This window comes from Melanerpes formicivorus, unplaced genomic scaffold, assembly GCF_026170545.1.
Source record: "Melanerpes formicivorus ecotype bairdi unplaced genomic scaffold, bMelFor1.0.p_v2 SCAF_17, whole genome shotgun sequence".
In the NCBI taxonomy this organism is placed as follows: Eukaryota; Metazoa; Chordata; class Aves; order Piciformes; family Picidae; genus Melanerpes; species Melanerpes formicivorus.
The window spans coordinates 15,829,136-15,840,654 of record NW_027142369.1 but is presented as its reverse complement, the minus strand read 5'-3'; the positions used below and the strand labels follow the sequence as shown (position 1 = coordinate 15,840,654).

Sequence of the window (11,519 nt, the reverse complement as noted above, 5' to 3'; positions counted from 1 at the left end):
CGGTGCTTAAAGGGACTGATCAGAAAGCTGGGGACAGACTTAGCAGGGCCTGTTACAGGACAAGGGGTGATGGTTTGAAACCGAAAGAGGGAGATTCAGAATGGAGAGAGGGGATTGTTTACACGGAGGGTGGTGAGACAGTTGAGGGTGCCCAGAGAAGTGGTAGATGCCTCACCCCAGGAACCACTGTAGGTGAGTTTGTCTGGGGCTGTGAACAACCTGCTCTAGCTGCACATGTCCCTGCTGACTGCAGTGGGGTTGGACTAAAAGGACCTTTAAAGGTCCATTCCCACCCAAACCATTCTGTGGTTCAACGAACTTTAGTTGAGGTCAGTGAAAATAACCTAGAAAAGTGCTCACTACGTGTCTGTTTTTTTACATTTTCATAATTTTTATACTTTCTCAATGGAAGAAACTACTTTTAGTAGCTGCCAAACTGCTATTTGTAAAATTTTTGTAGCTTTGTGTACCTATCTGATGAATTTGTGGATATCACAACTTCCATGGGAAGATACCAAAAGAGTTTCCCTTTGGTTGAAAAGCAAAAGACACTAATATGGCTCATACAGTAATTTTTTTATTTCTTTAATTTTGTACATTCATTATAAATAATGTGTGAGTTGGTTCATCATTCAGTTTTACATGATGTTGTTAGGACAATATATTACAGTGAAACAAAACAAACTTGATAGAAAAAATACCTTTTCTTTTTTTTTTTCATCTATACAGAAGTTATTTATACAGGAGAATAAACAGATAAGTGATGGAAAACCTGAGACAGTGATGCTGATAGTAAACAAAAAGATTTTACCTTAGATAGATCCAAACTGCCCCCTGAACTACCTTACATATAATCTGGCCACAATTAAATATGTTACAATCTTTTACTTTCTTTTTTAATCCATTTATTGTGAAGAACTTGAAGAGTTCGAATCAGAATTCAGAGAAGAATCAAAGAATTCTGATTTTGAAAGCATTAAAATAGTTCCCCTTTCCTTGTATTTGAAGTAATAATCAAAGAATGTGTGACAATGTATGCTCTAAAATAATTTTAAATTGGCAAGTAGCACTTAAAATGTGTGAATTTAGCATGCTTCATTTTAACTTGGGGTCCTTCCTTTCCCAAAACTCCCAACCCAAGAGATCTGTGTGCCTTTATTTTCACAGTGATTCATAAAGCAACAGTTGAAAACACTTAAAACACCTTCTGGTAATAAAGCAGTTAGATATCTTAACTTGTGAGACCTGGTGTATGCGTAAGACCTAGAAATTCAGTGATGTTTGACTGGTGTACTTTGGTATCTTTAAAATGTCTATACTGCATAGGAGACACATTCATGCACAAAAGGACCACTAATGCTTAGTAACTGACATGTTTCTATGCTGATTTTCAGTAGCCTGGGTTTTGCAAAAGCAGCTGCTTATCTTCTGAGCTGACACAAGGAACCCATAAGCAACAAAACACTTGTTGGTAAGCAGCACCACTGCCTTCCTCTGCTTTCCCTTGGTTTGGGAAGGGATTGTCCTGAATTGTCCCTGTAGCAACAAAAATGGTACAGTAGAGAAAGGCTCCAGAATATGTAATTCTAAAAGGCACTTCTGAGAATTAATTCACCCAGGTATTCCAGTGGAGTTTTGTCTCTAAAAATAAATAAATAAATACAATCTTTATCAGATATTTTTCTCCTCCTCCTCTTCTCAGGTTAGTTTTGTGAAGCTGAGTGAAATAAAATTAGGGTAGGGTGAGATAAGTTGAGAAAGGGAGAAGTCAAAGTCCTTTTTCTCTGTTTCTTCTTTCTGTTACTCCCTTCTTTTTTTTTTGGTACTGTGCTCTGCAAACCTTTGCATGATTGGTTTATAGAAGCCTGATAACAATCCAGGAGATCAAAAGAATGAGTTAAGTAGTCGTACCTTTAAAATTGAGTAATGTGAAATTAATTGCACAATAATGTAAGTGAAATACTCATTCCCTCTCCTCAGCCTTTGATCACAGACTGAGCATTGGAATTAAACACAGGTCAGGATACGAAGTCCTGTTAAGTGTTGCCTAATAACATTTTTCCATGTGCAGTTCTGATCATCCCAACCTCCTTTAGATTATTTCCTAGGATTGTTTTGAGACTCTGGTAATTTCCCTGACTCACCCCACAACCCCACAGCCCTGGTACCCGCACACAGAGCTGATACCACTGATCAATATTAAAAGAAATAACAAACTCACATTGCTTCAACTTTTTAAAAGCTCTGATTTGTATCGATGCAGTTTGTCAATCTCACATTTCAAATTGATGAAAAAAATATTGGGCAGCCCCTAAAAAGCAGGATGTGTCAATCCCTGAAGTTGAGATAGCTTAGAGAAACACCCAGTGCAGGTGTTTAGAACAGCAAAACAATTTATAATTCATAACTGTGATACCCCAACATGTTACCCTTACATGATTCTATTTCCATTTTTCACTCTACTGCCTCAAAGCAATGGAAAAGGCAAAGGAAGAGACAGAATGAGAAAGAGAAAGAAAGGAGGAGGAGAAAGAGAAAGAAAGGAAGAGGAGAAAGAGAAAGAAAGGAGGAGGAGAAAGAAAGAGGAAGGAGGGGAAAGAGGAAGGAGGAGGAGAAAGAGAAAGGAAGGAGGAGGAGAAAGAGAAAGGAAGGAGGAGGAGAAAGAGAAAGGAAGGAGGAGGAGAAAGAGAAAGGAAGGAGGAGGAGGAAAAGGAGAAAGAATGAGGAAATCACACCCTATATATCTAATTCAAGCCCTCAACCCTCCAAAATTGGTGTGTAAGTACAGAGACATAAATATCATCCCCTACAACCACACAGTACCACATAGCATCATGCTCCATGGTCTATCCCACAGCTTGCAGGCAGTTTGTCCCAGTTTCTGGGGGACTTTTGGCTTTGCTGTCAGAAGTGTCACTTTGCTAGTGATCTTGGAGACAAAACACCTCACCACTTTCCCCTGCATTCCAAATTCATACATATTTAAAGAGGTCCAGTTTCAAGTATTTCCAGTATGGCCCTTTTACCAGGTTTAGTTACACTGTTGACCATGTCTTACTGGTCTGATGGTGGCAGAGGGCATTTAAACTGGTAATAGTATATGTACAAGTGTTTTGAGTATGTGAGCTCCTAATTCAGCTGCTTCTGTGTCAAATTAGAAGGTATTCTCAGAAAAGCTGCATTTCCCAGCCTCACTGATTGATCAAATGGGATCAAAATGTACCTGTCACTACAAACCTTGATGCTTTTCCACCTTCATGACTGCTCATTGGTCTAGGAAATACTCATCCAGAGTTTGGTTTTATCCTGCTTTTCCTAACACAGATATATTTTTGTCCTCTGGCATTAATAGCCACATGTATGATGGTGAAGGAAGCTAATCTAGGCTGTTATTCCCTGAGTTCATCATGTTCACATTGAATATGTTTCCTCACAATTACTAACACTTAGATCCTGTCCTCAGATCTCCTACAGCAGACAGACCTTTCTAAATGACCACTTGAACACTGCATTGCTAGCAAAGACCCAGGTTTGTGAGGCCTAAATGACAGGATTTCACTAACAAAATCATTCTAATCCCCTCTTCATTCTTCTGCCAGTTGTTTAATAAACATACTCCACTGCTTTAATGAATTTACAAGTTACATAAACAAACCTCACATCTTCACTGGCTCTTCCTTTGTTTAGAATAACTTATTTCCATGTACAAAAAAAATAGTTAATAAAATAAATGTAAGGCCTTTACAATCTTTAAGCTGTCTGGCAGCACAGCTTAAAAGAAAGAAAAAAACCAGGCTTTCTTTGCCAGCTGGGAAGTTTCTTCAGATGAAACACTGTCTATTTACATATTTTTAAGACAACATTTTCTTTTTTCTGAGCTCTGCAGAGAAACAGCCATGAAGAACAACCCAAAATTCTGTTTGAAATGGAACATTTTTCTTCACAATATACCAGGAGCCGCTTGCAGGACAGACTGTATCAGGAAAGTTTTGGTTTCAACAGCAGTTTAAAATGACAGTGTTGATGACTGGCCTATCAATGTTGTTAGGTTTGGGCCATGAAGTATTTCAGGAAGCCAAAAATAAAGTTTTAATTCAGTGATACAAGTTGGCATTAGACCTTGGCTTCAGTCTAGGCAAGTACAGCAGATTCAGAATTTACATTCTAAATTAAACCCAAATAGCAAAATAAGTTAATCTAAAACACCCCCTTGTCTTTGTTGTTGTTTTTTTTTATGTAGTGAAGATAACTTTTAGCCAAAACTTAACAGAAAACCAGTTTGGAAATAAACAAGAAATTCTGTTTTGGCAGTGTCCAAGTTTGGAAGTTAGCTCTTTCCTCTCCTTGGAGGCAGCTGTTCACTAAATCTCATCAGTACAAAAAAGGCAACACAGTGAAAAAGCTGAAATGCCAACATTTCAGTAAAGTGCACGGGGCTGTGCCAGACTTGAATGGCTTTGCTATGACCTTATCTCAGAGGCTGACTTCAAAGATGGGGATGCCAAGTTCTTCACTATCCTATTGAGGTTGGCAATTTTTTCTTCTAGCAAATAGTTCTTCCTCTCAGCAGTTTTCTGACGCTGTTCCGTCATCTCCAGAGCCTTCAGCAGTTGTGCATTCTCAACATAGAGATCCTTGACCATTGCATCTGCTTTAGTGTTCTTGGAAAGCTGAATTGTGAATAGAACATGATTACTCAGCACATTGAAAAGCAAAATAAAAATATTTCAGGTTGGATGTCTGGAAAAAATTCTTCACCACATCTCTGCATCTTTTAAACAACTCCAGGCATGGGGATTTCAACCACCTCCCTTGGCAGCCTATTCCGGTGTTTGAGAACCCTTTCAGGGAAGAAGTGTCTTCTAATATCCAACCTAAACCTTCCCTTGTGCAATTTCAGGCCATTTCCTCTTGTTCTATCACTTGTTATTAAGGAGAAGAGACCAACTCCCACCTGGCTCAGACCTCCTTTCAGGGAGCTATAGAAAGTCAGAAAGTCTCCTGCTTCAGCCTTCTCTCCAGGCTGAAGAACCCCAGTTCCCTCAGCTGCTCCTCACAAGAGCTCTTCTCCAGACCCTTCACCATTGCCCTTGCCCTTTTCTGGACCTGCTCTAGCACCTCAATATCCTTCTTGCAGGGAGAAGCCCAAAACTGAACCCACTATTCAAGGTGTGACCTCACCAGTGCCAAGTACAGGAAGACAACACATATATATTCATCTTATTTTCCTTTGTTGAAAGACCTGTACATTTGTGGAGTCTTTACAGATGGTGGGAATAGTTTGAAACTGGAAAGAGTTTGCAGATCAGGCAGAGGTAGGCTTCAAATGACTCTTGTCAGATGAATACTGCTCCATTACATTTGTTGTCTACGAATGAGTCTAGCTCATGAGAGGACCCACAAGCTCAGTGATTCCACCGAGATTCTTCCTCTGAAATTTGGACCACCGGCTCATCCTACAAAATTGAGGGTACCAGCCTAGCACTCGTCTGCCTGCTTTTGGGAACAGCCTTGCAGGAGGTCCTGTCAGCAGAGCACTTCTTTAGAATGAAAGAGGAGACTGAACCTTAGTAGAAAACACATATTGTTATTATGTCACAGCTGGGTGTTCCAAAGACCATTTCATAGGTTTTGGTTGGAAAAGACCTCTAAGATCGTTGAGTCCAACCATCGACCTAACACCACCACGGCCATTAAACCATGACCTAAAGTGCCATGCCCACACATTTCTAGAGCACCTCCAGGGACGGTGACTCTACCACCTCCCTGGGCAGCCTGTTCCAATGCCTGACCACTCTTGCAGGGAAGAAATGTTTCCTACCATCCAACCTAAACCTCCCCTGCCACAATTTCAGGCCATTTCCTCTTGTTCTATCATCTGAGGGAAAAGAGACCACCCTCCACCTCACTCCAACTTCCTTTCAGGGAGTTGTAGAGAGCAATGAAGTCTCCCCTCAGTGTCCTCTTCTCCAGACTTAACAATGTCAGTTGCCTCAACTGCTCCTCACCAGACTTGTTCTCCAGACCGTTCTCCACACCCTTCACCAGCTTCATTACCCCTTTCTGGACACACTCCAGCAACTCAATGTCTTTTTGTGTAGTGAGGGGCTCAAAACTGAACTCAGTACTGAGGATTTCTGAAGAAAGCAGAGTGTGGCAAGAACCAAAACCCCGAAAACCACACGAAGCACGGGCTGTGCTGGGACAAGGGTCATAGAGAAATGAATAACTGTACAATAGTCCTGTCTGAGCTTTTCAGGAAATTCTCTTTTCTCCTTTCCTAAATGTGACTTGGCAGCTTTTGCTCACTTAGTTGTTTACAGAAGCAACAGGGATGATTTGAAGTAGAGAGTATGAATGCTTACTTGTTCCTTGAGCTGATTCACTTTATCTTGGAGAAGCCTCTTCACAAGCCTTAGTTTCTGTTCAACATCCATCATACGCTCTTCCATCATTTTTAGAAGCTGCTCATGACCTCCCTGGAAAGCAACATGTGTGTGAGAGCCAGTTAATGAAAATCAGTTCACCAAAACCAAATTCACGTTCACTAGCCTCTTCTTTTCCCCTGACCCCCCAGTTTAATGGTTAAGAAAATAGCTGGCACTCCCAAGTAATAAGCCATTTGTGGAGGCAAAAAGTTATGGCAACACTTAAAGAACACTCACAGCATTAAATTAACTTTCCAACTGTATGTTACACTTGAAATTACCAGATGCAAGAAAAAAATGATTTAAAAAATTCTAATTTCTGTCTTGAATGTGATAGATTTGGATAGTTTCCTGTTCATAGGTGCTGCCATAATTCACAAAGTACCCATCAAAATCTTCACCATTTTAGGAAAAAAAAAATAGGGTGAGGCCATAATTGTCTGTTGTTTGACAATGCTCCCATGACAAGCCCCCCTGAAACTGAGTAACACCTGAAAAAAATAGAACATAATTATCCCAAACTTGATTTTAAAATGTATTTTAGATTAGCTGTCAATAACTAACATTCCCAAACAGTAACTCTCAAATGAGTCTGCTCTTTTTCTTCCCTGAGCAAAGTTTAATTGAAAGCGTAGTAGCTCAGTGTCATGAGAGATCTGTTACACCAATGTTTGAGTGAAATTTCTCCCAGTAAATTAGAAGCCCCAAGGACTACAGAAAACCTGTTTGCATTTGGGACACTGACTGCAAGAAAAGAGGATTCTCTATTGTAGTGATGGTTTGTTACTCCAATTCTAGGAAGTCAGTGGAGAAGATTAACCTTGAGCACTAACACACAGTGAGATCAGCCTGGAAGAGGCAGAAGGTCACCAGCAGGGCTGGAACTTGCAGCTCTGGACAAAGCCAAGATGATCTATAATACTGCTCTAGAAAGCTGCAGATTTTGGCCCCAAAAAATTATGTCTGGCTAGCACCACCACTAAGCTATTAATGTAGCAGAGTCACAGAATGGTAGAGGTTGGAAATGACCTCTGGAGATCGTAGAATCTAATCCCCTGCCAAAGCAGGTTCACTTAAAGGAGATTACACAGGAACACATCCAGGGAGGTTTTGAATGCCCAACCTTCTCTCCAAAACAACATACCTTCAAAACCGGAAGTACTTTTACACATGTTGGGGAGAACACATGAAAAATGGAGAAAAGTGTTTTGGGTAGGTAGTTGCTTATCTAAACTACCATAGAAAGATGCCCTGAGGAGATCAACTGAACTCCACTCAGTATTTTATTTGTTGTAACACCAGAAACTACTAAATTCTATCTAGTGAAAGGGTGAGGGGTAATGGCTTCAAACTGGAATAACTTCCATTTAGATTTTATATTACGAGGAAATTCTTGCCTTTGAGGGTGGTGAAACACTGGTTGACCAGAGAAGTTGTGAAGGCTCTAACCCTGTAAGTGTTCAACACCAGGTTGGATGAGACCTTGAGCAACCTGGTTAAGTAGATGTCCCTGCCCATGGCAGGGGTGTTGGAGCTAGATGATCTTTAAGGTCTCTTCCAACCCAACCCATTCTATCATTTCATGTGTGAGGTTATAGAACCACTTAGCTTGTGAAAAACACTGACAAAAAAGTTACATTAGTCACAGGAAGCTGCTTTACAGGGTTGCTGGACTGGATAGATTTCTGGATTAAAAAAAGTACTAAGGCAGGATTTACAGGGGATTTTCTAGCCAAGTTATTTTCATCTGTCTTCTGTAATTTGATTGGAATTCAGAACCATGGCTGACTCTTTCACTTCATAATGTCCATGGTGGCCTTGAACAAGTCATTAAATGGACACTAAGAATTGTAATTGTCTTAGTACCTGTGATTCCTATTTTTTTGGCTTGAAGTAGATCTGAAAATATTCTGTTTAACTTCATATTATAGCATAGAAGTCATCTCAGGAATTGGCTTTAAAGGCTTTAGAAGGACAGGTGCAAAATTGTCTTTGAAATCAAAGAGTTAATATGGCTCATGGCTCTCAATTAGAAAAATTAGAAGCCTTAAAGACATGTTCTACTGATTCATAGAATGATTTGGACTGGAAGGGACCTTAAAGATATTCTAGTTTCAACATTCCCTGCCATGTTCCACTGGACCAGGTTGCTTAAAGCTCATCCAACCACCTTCAGGAAGAGGGTGTCTCTTAAAATATTAAAAAACTAGTTTCATCTGATAATTTGAACCAAAAGAAAAGCAACCAAGGGATATTATCCAAGAAAAAAAGTGTGTTAGCTTTCCCTTTTCTGTCATTGCCTTTTCACTTCATGGTCACAGCAGCAGATATTCTACCCATATAGTGACTGTGCAGGTAGATCTGCTAAAGATCACAGAATATATCTGGTTGGAAGAGACCTTCACAATCAATCACTCCAACCCAGCCCTAAATGTCAACACTAAGCCATATCCTAAGTGCCAGGTCCACACAGCACTTGAACACCCCCAGGGATGGTGACTCCACTACTGCCATGGGCAGACCATTCCAATACGTTTGGCAACCCTTTCAGTGAAGAAATATTTCCTAACATCCAGCCTGGCACATCTTGTGATGTACTCAAGCCCACCCCCCTATTATAAATCCTGCCCTGAAGTGAAATATGGCAATTGGAATATGAGATTCTCAGTACCAAAGCTATTATCATCCTCAATATCAAAACACATTGTATCTCAGATCTTGTTCATAAAGCTGGAGCTATTGACACTATTAAGACAAGAGACTTTCTGTTTAAAAAAAGAAAAAGGAGAGAAATTTTATTTTTTCATTTACATCCAAAAAAAAAAAAAAAAGAAAAAAAGTCATTTTTCTCTGGTAGAAAGTTTATACATCTTATACACAAAAAAAATTCAGTATAAATATCCCAGATTTTCTCCAAGTCTCATATAAAATTAGTACCATCTGAGAAAAAAAATAGTCTCTTTTTCACAATGTGAATGCCCCCCCCCATTTTAACTAACATAAATAAGAAGCATTTGCAACAGATAAAATAACAATTAATAAAATGAACAGACAGCTTATGAACTTGCAACAAAATAGCTTCTAGACAAATAAATAACACTGTGGAGACTTTTGTTTGTTTGTTTGTTCCTTTCCTGTTATTGTTGGTGTTTTTATAACTTTCTTTTTAATTGGTTGGGGGTTTTGCTGTTGTTTGGTTTGGGTTCCCCCCCCCCCCCCCCCGATTATTTTTCTCTTTGTTTTGTTTTAAAGGAAAAAAAAACCCAAAAGAAAAGACAACAAACAAAATTTGATCCTCAAGTTTCTCAGCTTATGCCAGTTCATGTGTTTGTGTGTGTTTATCATGGTAAGGAATGAGATCATAAGCAGCCAAACTGTCAGAGGTGCCCGATCCTCCGGTAGGAATCTGCATGCACTGCTCGCTGCTCCGGTAGCAAGGCCTAGAGAAAGAAGGCAAGTGGGACACTTCACCCTGATATCCAGATAGGTTTGGTGTTTTTTTTTCTTGTAAATATGTATGAATCATTAAAAAAAAAACCCAAACCAAGACAACACCAAATACAAGCAAAGCAAGCCACACAAGACAAACAAAACCACACACACACAAAACCCCATGCAAAGTATCACAGATTATATTTCCTCTAAATATCAGCACTACACATCTGTAAATTGAGAGATATTCACAGAAGCACAGAACCATAGGGGTTGGAAGGGACCTCTGGAGATTTGTGTCCAGCCCCCCTGCCAAGACAGGTTCACCTAGAGAAGGTCATACAGGAACATGTCCAGGTGGGTTTTGATTATCTCCAGAGATAGAGACTCGACCACCTCACTGGGCAGCCTGCTCCAGGGCTCTGTCACCCTTAAAGAAGCTCCTCCTCATGTTTAGATGGAACTCCTTATGGTCAGGTTTGTGCCCATTACCCCTTGTCCTCTCACTGGGCCCTACTGAAAAATATTCAGGATGCATTTTCTAGAGGGAAGGACTCTTTCAAGTGGCTCCATGTTTTGGGGTGATTTAAAAAGGTCAGTGGAAATCATGACAGAATCACTATGGTTGAAAAATACCTTCCAGATCAAGTCCAACCATTATCTACCTCTACCAAGGCCACTACTACACCATATCTTGTGCACCATATCTAAATGGCTTTTAAATACATCCAGGGATGGAGGTTCAACCACTTCCCTGGGCAGTCTCTGATAACCCTTTCAGTATAGAATTTTTCCCTGAAGTCCAACCTCCCCTGGTGTAACTTGAGGTCATTTCTTATTGTTGTACCCATTGTGATCAGTGAGAAAAGATCAACATCTTCCTCACTTCAGGCAGTTTTAGGGAGCAATGAGATGTCTCCTCAGCCTCCTTTTCATTAACTGCAACTAGCAGAGCAGTTAATTTCTCAGAGGAAATAGTCTGTCTCTATATATTTATTTACATATATATTAACATATCAGTTTATTATGTATAAACAATAATAAAAATTATAATAAGTACATATAAAGTGGCAGACATTTGTATATCTCTATCTTGAAGACTGTGAAAAACATTGTCCAACTGATCTCCTTGGAACATTATTTTTATTTCACACCTAGCTGTAAATCTTTTCCTGAGGCTTTCCAAGCTGTTGGTCAGAACTTTGACATAAAGAGCTGAAGAAAGTAGGGCAGTCAAGCAACTCTGAACAAAACTATTGCTTAGCAGAGGTTCTAAAAGAACACAGGGGAAAATGAGGTCATTAACAGGTTCCCACATCTAGTTGTTGGGTAAGGAATATGAGGACAAGTGCAGGAGTTGCTACTGTGCAGCAGGGAAGGATCACAGCACTAGACACAGCAAAACCAAGTCATTTGCAATTCAGAAGAGTCCAGACAGGTTAACACAGCAAAAATAAAAGGCTCAGGAGTTTTAACTTAGTGGACTTTGAATGCATGGCAGCAGTTTTTGGAGTATCTCAAGGCTGAATGTCAAATGAATGAGAACAGAAATCATTATAGCCACGATCAAAAGAGCAATAAAAACTGCAAAGCATGATGAACACAACTCCAAAAAACAGGAAGAAGAGGGATAACTTTGGATACCTTATTACACAGAAG

At 39.8% G+C, this 11,519-nt stretch overlaps 1 protein-coding gene across 6 annotated transcripts in view; it reads right to left on the bottom strand.

The window, feature by feature from the left end:
- Window positions 1-564: 564 nt before the first annotated feature.
- NIN (ninein) overlaps window positions 565-11,519 on the bottom strand; it is an 85,282-nt gene continuing 74,327 nt past the window's right edge. For 4 of the 6 annotated variants that reach the window (XM_068149114.1, XM_068149113.1, XM_068149121.1 and 1 more), the window contains 2 exons: window positions 6,366-6,479; window positions 565-4,670 (listed from right to left, as the gene is read on the bottom strand). In XM_068149114.1, the coding sequence (XP_068005215.1) occupies window positions 4,461-4,670; window positions 6,366-6,479 (324 nt within the window). In that variant the 3' untranslated portion in view covers window positions 565-4,460. Of the gene's footprint in view, window positions 4,671-6,365; window positions 6,480-9,640; window positions 9,869-11,519 lie in introns of those variants that run through there. The other 2 variants (XM_068149116.1, XM_068149117.1) reach the window with 1 other exon arrangement.